The sequence below is a fragment of the Pelophylax lessonae genome (assembly GCF_965119305.1).
Source record: "Pelophylax lessonae genome assembly, chromosome: 2".
Classification (NCBI taxonomy): domain Eukaryota; kingdom Metazoa; phylum Chordata; class Amphibia; order Anura; family Ranidae; genus Pelophylax; species Pelophylax lessonae.
In genome coordinates, this window is record NC_138769.1 from 481,521,735 (window position 1) to 481,538,798 (window position 17,064).

The 17,064-nt window shown below is 42.5% G+C and overlaps 1 protein-coding gene across 1 annotated transcript in view; it reads right to left on the reverse strand.

Moving 5' to 3' along the window:
- POGLUT2 (protein O-glucosyltransferase 2) overlaps positions 1 to 17,064 on the reverse strand; it is a 97,733-nt gene that overhangs the window by 49,737 nt on the left and 30,932 nt on the right. Inside the window, exons 4-5 of the mRNA XM_082244516.1 lie at positions 16,436 to 16,513; positions 7,471 to 7,640 (exon numbers count right to left, since the gene is read on the reverse strand). Coding sequence (XP_082100642.1) covers positions 7,471 to 7,640; positions 16,436 to 16,513 — 248 coding nt within the window. The remainder of the gene's footprint in view (positions 1 to 7,470; positions 7,641 to 16,435; positions 16,514 to 17,064) is intronic.

The window sequence follows — 17,064 nt, forward strand, 5'->3', positions numbered from 1 at the left end:
CACGGTGCCAACAGCACGTCTGTGGCATCCGCCAAAGGATCCTGTAACCGAGCCACAAACCTCTGCACCTTTCTGTTGAGCTGAGACGCCAACAGATCCACTTCAGGGACACCCCCACCAAAGAAATAACTGATAAAACACCTCCGGATGAAGAGACCACTCCCCATGAACCACCGCCTGCTGACCGAGGTAATCCGCCTGCCAGTTTTCCACCCTTGGAATGTGTACCGCGGAGAGGGCTGGAATGAACCGTTCTTCCCACCTTAGAATGTTAGAAGGCTACCTCCAAAGCTGCCAGGACACTTCTTGTGCCGCCATGGTGATTAACATAAGCCCCAGCTGTGGCATTGTCTGCCTGAATGTGCGCTGGGCATCCCTGAAGACGATCAGTTCAATAGTCAAGACACAGTCTGATCAATTGGAGTTCCAAGACATTGATCAGTAGTCTGGATTCTTTCAGTGTCCTGATCCCCTGAGCAGAATTTTTGCAGAGGACGCCTCCCCGACCTGACAGGCTGGCATCCATGGTGACCACTGCCCAAACGAAGAGCAGGAGAGCGAAGCCACCATATCAGGGACTCCTTTTTTCCTCAGACTCAGCCGGATCGGATTGTCCAGAGACTGCAGAGTCTTGTCCCATTTCGCTAGAATCTCCCTTTGCAGGGACCTCGTATGGAACTGTGCAAACAAGACCACCTCAAAAAAGGTAGACCTCATCAGGCCCAGCACCCGCATGCAATTTCGGCGGGATGACCATCTGCTGGATAGCAGGAGACGAATTTCAGCCTTCAATTTCTGGAGTTTGTCCAGAGGAAGGAGAACTCTGGCTAAGGCTGAGTCCAGAGTCAGACCCAGATAGTCCAGTTTTTTGGACAGAATCAGAGCAGACTTCCGAAAATTCATAATCCAGCCGAACTACCGCAGAATTGGTATGGTGATCTCCAGGTTTTCCACTAGAGCAGTAGGAGACTCTGATCGCAGAGAGAGGTTGTCCAAGTAGCCCAGTACCATGATCCCCCTTTGGCGTAACAAAGCTAGCACCAGTGCTAACACTTTTGTGAAGACCCGAGGAGCAGAGGCGAGACCAAAGGGTAACACCACAAACTGATAATGCTCCTCTCCCGTGGCAAAGCAGAGGAAGCGCTGGTGACAGGCACATATTGAAATGTGAAGGTAAGCATCCTTGATGTCGATAGAAGCAAGAAAATCCTCCTGACGCAGGGATGCCCCCACCCTGCGATTGGCCTCCATTCTGAACTTCTGCATCCGCACAAAGCAGTTCAGTGCCTTAAGGTTCAGTATTAGACGCACCTTGCCTTCCTTCCTGGGAAGTGTAAACAGGTTTAAGCAAAACCCTGACAACGTTCCAAAATCAGAACCGAGTAATCACCCCTTGAAGTAACAGGTCTTGTACCACCCCAAACAGACCCTGTAAAGTGTCTGGGAACAGGCACAAGTTGGAAGGAAAGAACCTTGCCAGGACACAAGAGCGAAACTTGATCTTGTAGCCAGACCGAATTACTTTGTGGACCCACTTGTCTTGTACCAGGAAAGTCCACAGGTCCGGAAACCAGCGAAGATGTCCCCCCACCCCCGATCCAGGTGAGGGCACACCTTTATGCTGAAGTCTGGAGAAGCCCGCTCTCGGCTTGGCAGACCAGGTTCATTTGGATGCTCCAGAGGAGGCCCTGAAAGGCTTCGAGCCCTTGTCAGTCGACCCTGAGGGATAAAAAAAATTCCTATGAGCTGAGACGGAGGGCCCACGTCTACGAAGAGGTTCCTTGCTCTTAGTAAATTGCGAAAGAAAGGGTACTCTTCCCCCCTGTTAGACCTTTAATGATGGCATCCAGGGTAGCTACAAACAGGCAATCTCCTTGAAAGGGTAGATCAGTCAAGCCCTTTCCAGAAGTCTGGTCCCCAGACCAGCACTTGAGCCAAAAGACACGCCGAAGGACCTCTCCTGAAAACAGAGAGCCGAGCCACTAGGGGAGCCGCATCCAAAGAGGCATCACAGATAAACTGAAACCAGCTGGTCTGCCAGCTCAGCAAAGGCAGGGGGAGCTGTTCTCGCTCCAGGTCATGGCGTAAAAGCTTAGCCCACTCGGTCAGAGTTTGTGACACCAGGGCAATGGTGAATCCTGGCCTCAGTGTCGAACTAGCCAGAGTTTACATATTGCGGGCCACAGCCTTCCTGTCAGCTGGATCCTTAAAGGCCGGGGACTCTTCAACCAGAATCATGGTTGCCTTGTTTGATCTGGAAACTGGATGGTCCGCCACTGGTGGAACAGTCCACTTCTAAATAATGGACTCCTTATAAGGGGAAACGCCTAGAAAATCCCTTAGGGACCCCAAGGGGACGCTTTGGTCGTCCCCACTCTTTAGCAACAATTTTTTCAAAATAGGCAGGGAAAGGAAACACCTTGGCCGCTCTGGATGGCTTGTGAGTGCCAAAGGAACTTGCGCAGCTGCAACCTTGTTCTCCATCTTCAAGGTCTCACGCACAGATACAATCAGTGCTTCCACCAGCGCCTTTTTGTGCGTGGTTGCAGATGTGGAGGAATCGTCCTCACTATCAGAGGATTCCGGGTATGTGGTTGCAGACCCAACAGGGTGACCCATGTTCAGGATCTGATAAGACAGTGTCAGGGTGCCAGGAAACCAGACCACACGGGGATGCAGGTAAAATAAAGCAGTTTATTGGAGCAAACAATGAACGCACAGCAAGAGTGAGGAAGTGGGAGCAGGTACAAGCTGGGGTAAGGTCCAGAAGCGGGTAATCATCCAAGCTGGGGTCGAGTCCAGAAGCGGGTAGTCTGCCAATGCTGGGTCAAGAGCCAGGAGAGTCATCAGCCAAGCCAGGTAATTTACAGAGGAACACAGAGAATAGAAGACTGCTAGCAAGCAGAGATGCACATTGGAGCACAAAAACCAAGGGCAAGGACTGCAACCTATCAGGTGATAGATATAGTCAGGTGTGCAGCAGCATCATCACTGTGCGACACCCAGGCAGCAGGCAAAAGATGATGCATTTAGAGTCTATAAGAGGCAGCAGTCTGCACATGTCCATGATGGCTTCCAACGGGAGGGCAAGGTAAGACCTTAACAGACAGATGAGGCAGGGGAAGTTGGGGGGTGCTTTTTGCTAGCCTGTCATCTGAAAGCTACCTTCACCCGGGACACAAAGGACTCCAGGACCGCCATCAGTGCATCGGTAGATGGTTGGGACCCTGAGGGTCCCACAGCCTCAGAAAGGGGATCAGGTGGGGAGATGTGCTCCAAAGACTCCATGAGTCAACAGGTGGACCCAATAAAAAAGGAGTATAACAGTGCAAGTGACAATCCCCACCGCGCTGGCAGCACCACCCCTTCGTCAGGTACAAAGCACCAAGCGATCCTCAGCATAGAAGAAGAGAACCCCACCAGACTACCCACCCAGCAGAAACAGGCACTTGCAGCTACCAGGATAATTTGCACTCCACGTGCGGCGTTTAGGAAATGAAAGGACCCAGGAGTCAGCACCAGGGGGTGAGGAGGGGCTCCCACCACCGAAATCGCAATGGCAAACCACCGCAAAAAGGCCCCCGTGCATACAAACACACAGGCTACAACAAAATGGCGGCCCCCGTGCGGCACCACAAGCCTTCCAGGGACCTAGGAGGGATCCCTAGGCCTCAAGGACAAACCCAGGCAGGACGCTTCCACCAGGTACAACCCCCCCCTCGCACAGCCGATCGTCCGGTCACCGGCGGCGCACCCCCCTAGCCCCCATCACCAGTATAGCACCCTGCCCCCACCCCAGGAGGTGGACCAGACCACCCAAAGAGCCCTAGCATAAGTGGAGGGGGGGTAGGATGGGGGCAAGATGAAAGGGGGGTGCCTGAGGGGAAGAAGGGAAACCGTCCCATGGAGGGGCCCACCTCCACCACAAAACCCTCCAGGGGGAGGGGGAGGGACAGCTACTCATCATACCAGGAACCGGGTGGGCACCGCTCCAGAGAGAACGTCTTTCCATTGAAACGGGGGCTGTCGACCAGGAGGAATGATGCGACTCGGGCCAAGACCTGGTCGTATGCGACCTCGCGAGGCATTTAACTCGCAGGCCAACCCCCATCCAGTGGGGCTATGTCACGGTCGACCTAGTGCGGAGTTGAGGTCTGCGCGCGCTCGCTGGCCATACTGGGGTGACCACTGGATCTAGATTATCCAGCCTGCCGCCCAGTCCGGCAGTTAATTGTAGATCTCACAGGAAAAATCCAGGAGAAAAAATTTGTATCTAAAAAGAAAAAATTTGCCAGGACCAGACATCCCAGCAAGGAACTAGGTTCTTTACTCCTGAATGAAAAAACTGAGTGCCTATAGCGAGAGGGAGTTTACCTTCTGGGACTGCTGACCATAAGCGTAGCCAGATTCTTTTTCTGCCTAGTGTTCTACTCCTGTAGAGGGCAGTATAACCCAATGGTTATAATAATCAGTAGTTGTGTTTGTCAATGAATGAAAGAGAAAGTCAGATTCCCAGGTCAGTGGCCCAATAAACTTAAGTTGGAAAGTCAGCATGACAGTGTGGCAAACAGCTTTGTCAAAAGAAGCCAGAAGTGATGTTCATGACACTCTTTAGTAAATCTACTTGTTTTAAATGTAACCACATGATATTTTTTCATAAACATCATTTTAACCACTTACCGACCAGGCTTTTTGTTTACAAGTTTAAATCAGTACTTTTTGCTGGAAAATTACTTATTACCCCCAAACATTATACGTTTTTTATAGCAGAGACATTAGGGAATAAAACGGCGATCGCTTTCATTTTTCATGTCACGGTATTTGCGCAGCGATTTGAAAACGTTTTTTTTGGAGAAAAAATACACTTTATTGAATTAAAAAAAAAATAAAATAGTTACCCCAGTTTTTTTTTGTTGTTAAATGTGAAATAGGATGTTACGCTGAGTAAATAGATACCCAACATGTCACGCTTAAAAAATGCACACGCTTGTGGGATGGCATCAAACTACTTTACAGGTTACAGGTTAGGCTATGGTGTTTATATTTTTAAACTTGTGTTTTAGAATATTTTAGGATTTATTTTAAAGTTTAAAAAAACAACCCTTATCGGTTATTTAAATACATTTGTATTTTAAAAATGCAGTGCTTTCTTGTTAATTGTTTCACTTTATTTGAAAGTCTGCATGGAAATAAAGGCTTTTTCCTCAGAAAAATAGTTTGAGCTGAACTTCAGGCAAATTGCTGAACACAAGTGAAATTTATATATTTTTATATATTATATATTTTATATATATATATATATATATATATATATATATATATATATATATATATATATATATATATATATATATATATATACATATACATATATAGTAAACCCCCGCTCCATCGCAGTTCAGTTTTTGCGGTCCCGGTATATTGCAGTTTTTTTTGTAATGTTATTTTACTATATAAATCATTAAAAATGAAATATTTTTGTGTTTTTCATAGCTCTTGCTATGTCTCTCAGTATCTTTTATGTGTTTAAATGAGTTTCTATTGTTTTAAAAGTGTGTTTAAAGACCTTAAAATGCTTCTACACGTACAGTGACAGTAAAAAAAACTTGCCTACAATGCATTTTAATAGGGTTTTTCTATTTCGCAGATTTTCACTTTTCGCGGCTGGGTCCGGAACGTAACCCCCGCAATGGAGGGGGGTTTAATGTATGTATATATATATATATATATATATATATATATATATATATATATATATATATACTAGCCTGGTGACCTGACATTCCTCTGTTGCAACTTTTATGTAGCTAAGTGACCCCCTGCCCGAAATAATTGGACAGTAATGAGCTCATCCGGTTGCTCTTTTCCCAGTTATGATATTCCTTTTCACTCTCTTTGCATTAACTACACCTGATTGACACCTTGGTTTGTCCCCTCCTTTCATTGGCCGTGTTCTACTGTAAAGAATATTGCCACAAGCTGATACAAAGTATAAAACAGGTACACTAGTTGCATGTAAAATTACATTTATGTATGGTATTTTTTTAACACTAAAGTGCAATTTTTAAAATCTGCTTTGGATTTGGTTTTACGATTAGTTAGAAGAAGAAAACATGAAAAGAAGCCTAGATCTCCACCTGCTGCCTAGAACAGGGAAATACAAAATGTCCATGAGAAAAATCATAATTATCTAACTCAAACTCAAAAAATTTTATTTTTAAGACCATAAATAACATTTATACAAAACACTATGGCAGTCAGCTATTCCCTGGATCAACAATCTATGGTGTTATTACCTATAAAAAATAATATACAGTTATGTTTTTTGCATTTGTTAATGTATCCAGCTGTTACAAACAAACAATCTACCAAAAGCGGAGTTCCACCCTAAAAAAACAGTGCACTAGCTTACACAAACCTGAAAAAGAATTGGATAATTAAATTTTATTTTTTTGTTTCACTTACCTTGTTTTTAATGAAAATATACTTACCTTCCTCACTCTTCCTCCCTCTGTGGCCGCGGCCTGCGCCGTCACTTCCTCGTTTCATTGACTCCTGGGAGATGAGCCTCATCGATCCCAGGAGTCAAATGCGCCTGCACTGGCCCTGCTCGTCACTTCTGGTTCAGGCGTGTCATTCCCTGCTGAACAGCTTCTGGGCATGCCCAGAAGCTGTGCAGGGATGACACGCCTGCACCGGAAGTGGTGAGCAGGGCCGGTGCAGGGCATTCTGGGACCCACCGAAGAGGACGCTCCGGCTTCAGCTGCCCACACCTGAGATGGCAGCGCTGGACAAGACATTTTCAAGGTAAGTATTTATTCTAAAAAGGTAAGTGAAACAAGAGAGACAGTTCAGAGGCTATTGTTGCTTAAATGCACTTGCCCTGACTGTCCCAGGGGTCTTTTTAGGTAAAAATTGTTTTTTTTTGTTTTTTGGCCGGAACTCCGCTTTAGGGCCAGATTGTCTTCACTAGAGCCTAGGCACACAGCCTTTATAGCTCAAAGCAACACCTCTTTTCCAGGATGACTTATTTTAAGAAAAACTTTTGTTTTATTGTTTCTGCCTGAGCTTGGAACACTGTGACAATGTGTAAATCAGAATATAGAATATGACTGTATTTCTACTGATGATGGTAAAAAAAAAAAAAAAAAAATGTGTGGCTGATAGCTATACAAGGAAACGTCGCCTCTCTGTTTCTGCTGCCTCTAGGTAAAGGCCTAATGTTAATAATAATAAATCTGGCCCATGCTTTAGCTTTGATGAGAAAAAAATCCTATGTACTGTACTCTCCAAAGAGTAAAACCTGAAAAACAGAATTAAGATTACATTTAGAAAATGTCCAATTTTGGTTTATTCTGGATATCTATTCTCTCACTAATTGAATTAAAATTGGTATATGTCATAAAAACAATTCATCAATAAAGATACTTTACATATCCAACACATAGAAAAATAAAAACTTCATATTACCTTCCCATAGTCTCTAGCATAGAATCTGTCAGGTCATAAGTGGGCATCACAATGTCCTTTGTTTCTGTGGATCCACACCAAGAAAAGATGGGGTGAATGGGCTGAACCTTCCTTTTCTCTAGTGGCCAATCCCCTAAATTTACAAAGAATTCCACATCAGGGACTTTCACCTGTAGAATAATATAGATTCAGTTGAAATGTATTACTTTATTATAGTAAAAAAAAAAAAAAAATACATAATTGACAGTAGAACCTGTGTACAATTTACGAGAAGTGTTAATGTGCATTTATGCATTCTTTGCAGAACTGTTACTAATGTGTATTTAATACTTTGCCACAAACTCATTTTTGGTTTTCCAACAAACATACAGTTCAAGAGAGAGGCATAGCATAGCATCTAGGAGTTTGTACATCTTGGCATTTTCCAAAAAGGAGTAATTACATACACAGGAATAACCATAGAAATAGCAGTCAAATACACAAAAATGTGAGTCAGTTACTGACAAAAAGGTTTCTAAACTTTTAGATCGCCTGTGGCCAAAGTATAGATGCTCTCTCCAGCTGTATTGCTCAACTTTCTATACAAGTCTGAGAAAATAGAAATGAAGCTACATACAAATTTTGCTTGGAATGGTATATACTGACATCTACTGGATTTTTTGCATTAGACTAAAATCAAGAACTAAATAACATAACTGATTTTTTATTTTTTAAAGAAAATCATGATATAAGCACCAGTGGTTTCTTGTTGGTTAGGGTGATCCTATGGCTTCAATGGGTTTTGGGCCAGCAGCTTAGAAATGATAGGATCAGCATTTTCATATGGAGGTTAGCAATGGAACAATAGCCGTTTTTTTTTCCTGTGCAGAAAACTGCATACATGACATGATGACAACGACAACAACACATTGCACATTCCTGCGCAGAAAAAAATCTGCATGTTGTGGTGTGAAAAGGGCACATAGAGAAGAAGAGTAGAGAGAAGAACCATTGTTTTTTTTGTGCACTTGCAGAACGTGTGCAGCAAAACGGACGTCTCTGTCTACACCATGGTGTGAATGAATGAGGCCTAGAAGTAGACAACTGTGAAAAATAAAGTGCTTGAAAATATTAACTTATTAAAGGCTTCCCAAAACATAGAAAAAAAAAGAAAAATCGCATAAACTGCTGCAGCAGGATTCAATTTAAAACTCTACTGCAGTGCAAAAGCTAGACAGTGGACACTACAATTACTTCAATACTCCCAGTTAAGTAGAACAATATTATAGTGCAAAAACCATAGCATTTCAGCATGTTCATCTGTTAAACAGCTTCTGTTTTTTTCACATATTGCTGCCACTTCACTAAAAACATGCTCATTTGGTACAGTGGAAGGAGGAGCAGAAAGGTACTTTTAGCATGAGAGGCAAGTCTTTTGCAGCATGCCTCATTTTCTTTCCACCAATGAAGAGAATCACCACTTCTGTCAATTACTGGTTCCTTCAAATAGAGATGAAGTTCATCATCCAGGATGATTATCGCAGATTCAGAAGAATCCTCTGCATGAGGCCCCAATAAAAACACTGACCATGGCATCAATTCAGGCCACGATGAAGATCTTCTTCTCTTTGTTTTCTTTTTGAATGTTTGTTTTTGCAGCATCCTGCTTTGCCTTAGCCAATACATCATCAGAAGAGAAAGCATGATTCTTGTATCCAGGATTCAAAAGACATGCCAGCACAACAAATGTATTCTCTTCATGGTTCTCAAAACGTTTGGTGAGGTTGTCCCTCATGACCTGCCTACATGTTTTATTGCCACGTGTGTTGGGTCCTTCATTCTCTTGAAGAAGCATCTTCAGCACTCTAACACATGGGATGACAGATCACCCAGATGAGTCGTAATGACTCACCTCTAGGGTCTCAATGACATTGGCTAAAATGTCCCACTGATCAGCAGTAACACAAGAATATCCTCCATGTTCACCAGAAAAGTTGCTAAGTGCTCGCTTCTGTTCCAGCATTTTGTACAGCATGTGAAGTGTTGAGTTCCATTGTGTTGGAAGAGCCTGAATCAAGTTGTTTTCAGGTAGGCCAAGATCTTCCTGAATGCACCTCAGTCGCTGCTTGGCAAGGATTCAAGGATTGAATGGTGGAAATGGCCTGCACACCTCTTTAGCATGCCATATATATCAATCAAAGCTCTCTGGCTTGACAGACCATCATTTACTACAAGTTGCAGGGTGTGTGCCATGCAAATGAGGTCTGACACTTCAGCAAGCCCCATTCCTTTCACAATGTTTGCTCCTCTGTTTTGAAGCACAAGCATCACTCAGTCTTTGTTTATTCCCCAGTCTTCAAGCATACCTAGAAACATTTCTGTAATGTACTCCCCCAGTGTACTTGCATCACTTTTGTATTCAACACCAATTGCCTTTTTTGCCATCTGCTGTCAATGAAGTGGCATGTAAGACTTATTAGTGACTCTGTTTGTCCTGACCAGCAATCAGTCGAGAATGAGAGCGAGTTGCCAGCATTCCCTGGTTGCAGCATAGTCTTTACTTTCTCAACTACCTTTTGGTAAATCTGTCCCAGCATTTTGGTTTAGTAATACTTTTCACTCTTCAGTGTGTACCTTGGCTCAGCTATAGCCATCAATCACTTAAATCCAGAGTCAGACACCATTGTAAATGGCTGGTTATCAGTGACCATCATCTCTCTGATTACTTTGTCCAGCAGTTGGGATCTTCTATCTGAATTTAGCCACCTGTTTTTTTTTTCTGATACATATCTATTGTTGTCTGGGATAGAGTTATTTCACTTTGTGATTCAGTTTGTTTTTTCTGTGCTGCATTATATAATTCAACATGATAAATTCTTAGAGGAAGGTTTTTGCTGTTTCTGGTTCCATGCTCACATTATTTGTGCATGTGTTCCACACTGCTGCTCTTCCTGGGGATGGATGAGGTGAGAAATATTCCCAGACCACACCTTTACTTTTTCTGTCTGCATCCATCTCCATTTAAATTTTAAAGAGAGTTTATAGAATACAGATAAGGTTAAAACTCTATGGCTGGCACCCTGCTGTGAGTGGCTGGCTGGCACCTTGCTGTGGGTGGGTGGCTGGCAAGCACCTTGCTGTGGGTGGCTGGCTGACTGGCACAGGGGCTGTGGGTGACTGGCTGGCACCCTGCTGTCGGTGGCTGGCTGGCTCGCACCTTGCTGTGGGTGGCTGGCTGCCTAGCACCCTGCTGAGGGTGGCTGGCTGCCTGGTACTCTGCTGTGGGTGGGTGGCTGCCTGGCACCCCGCTGTGGGTGGGTGGGTGGTCGGCTGGCTGGCACAGGGGCTGTACCCTGCTGCGGATAGTTGCTGGCTGGCGTATCCTCTCAGATCCAGCCATGGATTGTCTGAGGCGAGGAAGGCGGAGGCCTTTACCCTATCCGGGTAGAAGCCAGAACGTGCAGGCCCAGCGCTCGGAACATGCCACAACATACGTAATGATGTTGTGTGCTCCGTGCACTGAGCCTGAAAAACCTTCTTCGAGTCCTGGCTTCTTCTACCCGGGCTGATGACAAAGTGGGCCCTAAAAATATGGCCGCCACAGCAAGAGACGACTAATATCGATCATATCGGTAAGTTTGTGACCGATAACGATTCTTTAAAAAAAGTGAATATCAGCCCTCGATAATTGGCCCCACCGATAATCGGTCAATCTCTAATATATATATTTATTGTGCATTCACATCAGTCCTCATCAGTGCTGAAAATACTTACTAGAAGGTAAAAGTCAGCGGATTTTAATTCATTTAATTTGAACATTGCATCCTGCATTATAAATAACTAAGTGACATTGGGTTCTTTGCAGATTTAAGGCTCTACAATTATTTCAATAACAGTTTTTTCTTTTTTTAAATCTTTGTAAATAGGCCCCACAATGTGTACACCATTCTCCTGAACTATCATTAAAACTATTTTGTATTCTTTGCACTGTGTATGAATAAATTATAAATACAGAGCAAAGACTAAAACAATTGGTTACATTTATTACCTTTTCGAGAAAAAAGCCATTTGAAGCTCAATAGCCACTTGACAATTGAGGGTAATGTAATGAAATATTTGGTTTATAGGAAAAGATCCAGAAAAATCTGGAAACAGCAGTAGACCACTCTTTGACCTAGCCACAGTTTTCTTCTCAAAATGCTTTGCCTGGCTTTAAATTTCCCTGAAATGAGAATCATTAAGGCACAAGTTTTCTTTTTTCTGTTACCAGAAGTCCTGCAAATATTACATATTTCTTTTATCTGGGAGGAATAACTGTTAAAATGTACAATATATTAAAAAGTTCTTACTGAAATCTCAGGTAGAAACGTGCCAAACCCCAAACAAACTTCAATAAGCAATTTATGTAAACCTCTGATTATTTTATTACATCTACTGCACTGGAGTCTACTTCAGCACCTTTTTGGGAAGCCAGAATAATAGCAAACTTCAAAGATACTGACTGCAAAATACATCTTTTAATAATCAACCTCTAATTGAATGTTTATACTCAGAGGACACATTGCATGCCATCTTTTCCAGCATTAGAGACCAGAGTGATGTGGGATTTTTGCTTTCACACCCACCAAACACACACAATTTTCATGATTTCATGTTTGATGTACTGTAATAGGAGTGTTCTGCTGTTGTTTCAAACAAGCAATATGCAAGACTAAATTATTGTGAGTAGATGTGTGTGAGGGTTATAAAAATGAACACGAAACCTAACAACAAAACCTTAGTAATGGACGTTATTTTGGGTAATGAGAGACACTGGTTGTTACCCTTCACAATTATTTATACAGGTGTTTATGGCAATGGAACTTTACCAGTCCGATGACCTGGTGAAAAGTTGTTCAGGATTTCTAGTACCAGTACTGTAGAATTGAAGCAGTCCTCAAATGTGGTACCAGCAGTGTTAAGTCGTGAAGTCAAGGTATCCTAATAGGATATTCTATTAGGTAAATGTGTACCTTTAAATAGTCTTTATTTGTAATTCTAAAATGATGTTTTTATACCTTTTTTATTCCTCAGAGCATCACGGACCTATGAGTGGGCATGTCCACATTGGGGCATAACTGGAAGACACTGCAGGTTCACAACGAAGAAGGGAATCGGCTGGCTGGGGAAGCCACTGTCAATCAAGAGAAAAGGGATTGGCAGGGGGCATGGCTAAACACTAACCACAGAAGATACAGGCACGCTTGTGCACAGCTTGCCTATATCTCTGAATGGAATGACAAACTGACAACACATTTATCGACTGCAGTGTTTAGCAAGATCAGTTTAAAACCGGGAAGTGGGGAACTGCCAGGATCAACCAGGTAATATAGTAGGATTACACGTTTAAATACCTAACTAATATCAAAAAGCACATATGAAATCCATTGACAGATTGACTAAAAGAGAAATATGGCCAAAGCTCTTTTAGCCATACTGTACTTCCCATGTGGGTCACAGGAGTGCACTTAGTTCTGTTCGGCGACCTGGTCTAGGGCCCACTGTAGACTGATGTCAGAGAGCTGCACCAGACTCTGAAGAGATCCCAACAATGTCAGGATCTACCCAGATGCCTTACAGGCAGCTTGCTCAGCCTCTCAGTGCAGCACCGAGAGCTTTAACCAGCCACTCCTGCCCTTTCTCCTGTCCAGCGCTCCAGTGAGCACTGGAAGGGCAGAGCACAGTGGTGACAGACAGGAATTAAATCAGCATGGAGATCTCTTGTCACTCTGATGTATTCATAACAGGTTATGGTGTAGTTGCTCCTTTGACAGTTTGCTATATATTCCTATGGAAAATACACTAGAGCAGTCTTTAACTTTTAACACAGAAGATCACTTGCCCCCTTGTCCCCGGTTATGCTAATGTTGCGATAGGATACTGGGAGGAGTTGTTCATCTGGAACAACAATCCCTTTGCCAGATATATCGTCTTTTATGGCAGGTACAATCGACAATATCCTGCTTATCTGGAATGGGACCATGGTCGACTTCTCCTCTTTTGCATTCCACTGCAATAACAATTATTTAGGCGTAGATTTTACCCATGTGTTGTACACCCCTGTTCACTAGTATTTTTGAATTTGGAGCTGTCCCATGAGGATAGTGTCATTGTTACTAAAAATTATTGCAAACCCGCAGGAGGCAACTCCCACTTACATTATTTCAGTTGTCAGCACTCTTCTTGGCGTAACAACATTTCTGTGGGGCAATTTCATAGATTGAGAAGAAATTGCTCCAAGCAGAAGGAATATAATGGTGACGCCACCCCATGAGAAGGATCTGACATTCCAGCCAGAGGCTATAGCGGAGCTTCATATTGATGTGGTCTAGTAAACCTTGGGCTTGCTGCCCTTTTATCACGAGAGCCACTGCACATTTCATCATCGTTACCAGCGGAGATACTGGCCCCTGTGGACTATGTAAGCACTATTTGGATTATATATATAATATTTAACCTGTATATTTAGAATGCATTAGCTGGAATGAACCTATGTGGTATACAATTAAGCTGGTTGCTAGTTTTTCTTACTTAATAAAATGGATGCTCAACAAGACAGTAACTGAATCATTTGGAGACTGATTTTACACATGCAAGAATTCATATAAGCAATTCTATTTGCCAGCAATACTGTCCCTAAATGCTCTTTTAGGTATTTGGATTATGAGCCTATAACCACTGATCACCTTGTTGGATGCAGCACTGAGATCTCTCTGCATCTTAATCTGAAGTCTGTAAATATACTAGTTTAGTGAGCATCTCTTTTTCTGAGGTCTGTAAATATATGTGTTTGATGAGCAAGACAAGAGGGTGTTCCAAAGACATTTTTTGTAAAAAGTGTACCTATTCTTTAAAGGGGCCCTGTCATCAGTGAGTAATGTAAGAAACTACAACTGATCACACCTGTTAGTTACCTGGCTGTCATTCTGATGTTTTTACTTTATTACTTTGTGCCACGGACCTGGTATAAGGAATTCTCACACTCATTTACAGCATGCTTGTTCTAAGTCTGTGACTGAAACGTACTCAAGCCCTTCACAGCAAGAAAACTAGCATTGTTAGAATTATGCCAGCAACAGCAGCCCTTGTACAGTTGTGCTCATAAGTTTACATACCCTGGCAGAATTTATGATTTCTTGGCCATTTTACCGAGAATATGAATGATAACAAAAACTTTTCTTTCACTCATGGTTAGTGTTTGGCTGAAGCCATTTATTATCAATCAACTGTGTTTACTCTTTTTAAATCATAATGACAAGAGAAACTACCCAAATGACCCTGATCAAAAGTTCACATACCCTGGTGATTTTGGCCTGATAACATGCACACAGGCATACACAAAGGGGTTTGAATGGCTATCAAAGATAACCATCCTCACCTGTGATCTGTTTGCTTGTAATTAGTGTGTGTGTATAAAAGGTCAATGAGTTTCTGGACTACTGACACACCCTTGCATCTTTCATCCAGTGCTGCACTGACGTTTCTGGATTCTGAGTCATGGGGAAAGCAAAATAACTGTCAAAGGATCTGCGGGAAAAGGCAGTTGAATTGTATAAAACAGGAAAGGGATATGAAAAGATATCCAAGGAATTGAGAATGCCATTCAGCAGTGTTCAAACTCTAATCAAGAAGTGGAAAATGAGGGGTTCTGTTGAAACCAAACCATGGTCAGGTAGACCAACTAAAATTTCAGTCACAACTGCCAGGAAAATTGTTCAGAATGCAAAGAAAAACCCACAAATAACTTCAGGTGAAATACAGGACTCTGAAAACATGTGGCGTGGCTGTTTCAAGATGCTCAATAAGAAAGCACTTGAAGAAAGATGGGCTGCATGGCCGAGTCGCCAGAAGAAAACCATTACTACGCAAATGCCACAAAGTATCCCGCTTATAATAAGCCAAACAGCACAGAGATAAGCCTCAAACCTTCTGGCACAAAGTCATTTAGAGTGATGAGACCAAAATGGAGCTTTTTGGCCACAACCATAAACATTACATTTGGAGAGGAGTCAACAAGGCCTATGATGAAAGGTACACCATTCCTACTGTGAAACACAGAGGTGGATCGCTGATGTTTTGGGGATGTGTGAGCCTACAAAGGCACAGGAAATTTGGTCAGAATTGATGGCAAGATGAATGCAGTATGTTAACCACAAATACTGGAGGAAACTTTGTATTCATCAGCCCGGAAGCCGCTCACGGGGTTTACTGGGACATTCCAACATGACAATGATCCTGAACACAAGGACAAGTTAACCTGTCATTGGCTACAGCAGAATAAAGTGAAGGTTCTGGAGTGGCCATCTCAGTCTCCTGAACTCAATATCATTGAGCTACTCTGAGATCTCAAAAACGTGCCGTTCATGCAAGACAGCCCAAGAATTTACAGGAACTGGAGGCTTTTTGCCAGGAAGAATGGGCAGCTTTACCATCTAAAAAGATAAAGAGCCTCATCCACAAATGCCACAAAAGACTTCAAGCTGTCATTGATGTTAAAGGGGGCAATACACGGTATTAAGAACTGGGGTATGTAAACGTTTTATCAGGGTCATTTAGGTAGTTTCTGTTGTCATGATTTAAAAAGAGTAAACACAGTTGATTGATAATAAATGGCTTCAGCCAAACACTAACCATGAGTGAAAGAAAAGTTTTTGTGTTATCATTCATATGCTCTGAAAAATGGCCAAGAAATCATAAATTCTGTCAGGGTATGTAAACTTATGAGCACAACTGCATTTCTTTTTTTACTTTAAGAGCAGTGGTTCCTAATTAAAATCTCAGGAGCCACATATAGTTAAGTTTGATATTGCTTAGTGGGTCCTCGGTAACTTTTCACACTTGCACTAGACAAAATTATAGATATTTCAAGTTGTGCCACTACAATACACAGTAATGTAGCATTGTTTAATAAGGTTTTACGTTACTTGTTAGGAATATAAGAACTTACTTTACTTGTTAAAGACAGAAGAAAGGAATCCATGAATATTCTGAATCCCACGTGCTCTCCATAAGTCTTTATATAGACCTAATAAAATAAAGAAAAAAAACCTGAGTAATATTAGGTATGTCTATAATTCATGCAATTATATCAAAGCACTTCAACTATGTTCTAAAAAAACAGATGGGTACTCAGGTATAATTGTTGCCAATGGTATTGCATGGGTTGTGTTGTTTTTCAATGACTCTTGATAATGACCAGTAGTAGACATAAAGAGTATGCAGTATGCATAGGTAGTTAACACAAAATAAAGTTTAGAAAAAGCCCCAAACAAAAAGGAACATTAAGGGCCGATTCACACCAGATTAGCACAGGAACGCGGTCCACGTGCCTGTGAATTTCCTGTGCAATTTAGTGTGGTGTGATTTTCAATCTATTCATTTAAATAAGCTGATATTGCACTGGATCGCCCCAAAAGTACTGCATACACTACTTTTAAAAACGCACTGCACCCGGATATGCAGTACCATGCGATCTGGTGCAGGCAAACGCACTGCAAATGCAATGTCATTTGGAATACATTGCCACCCGCAGCAGATAACGCACCCCATATGTTTTGAGCACGGTGCGGGTTCTGG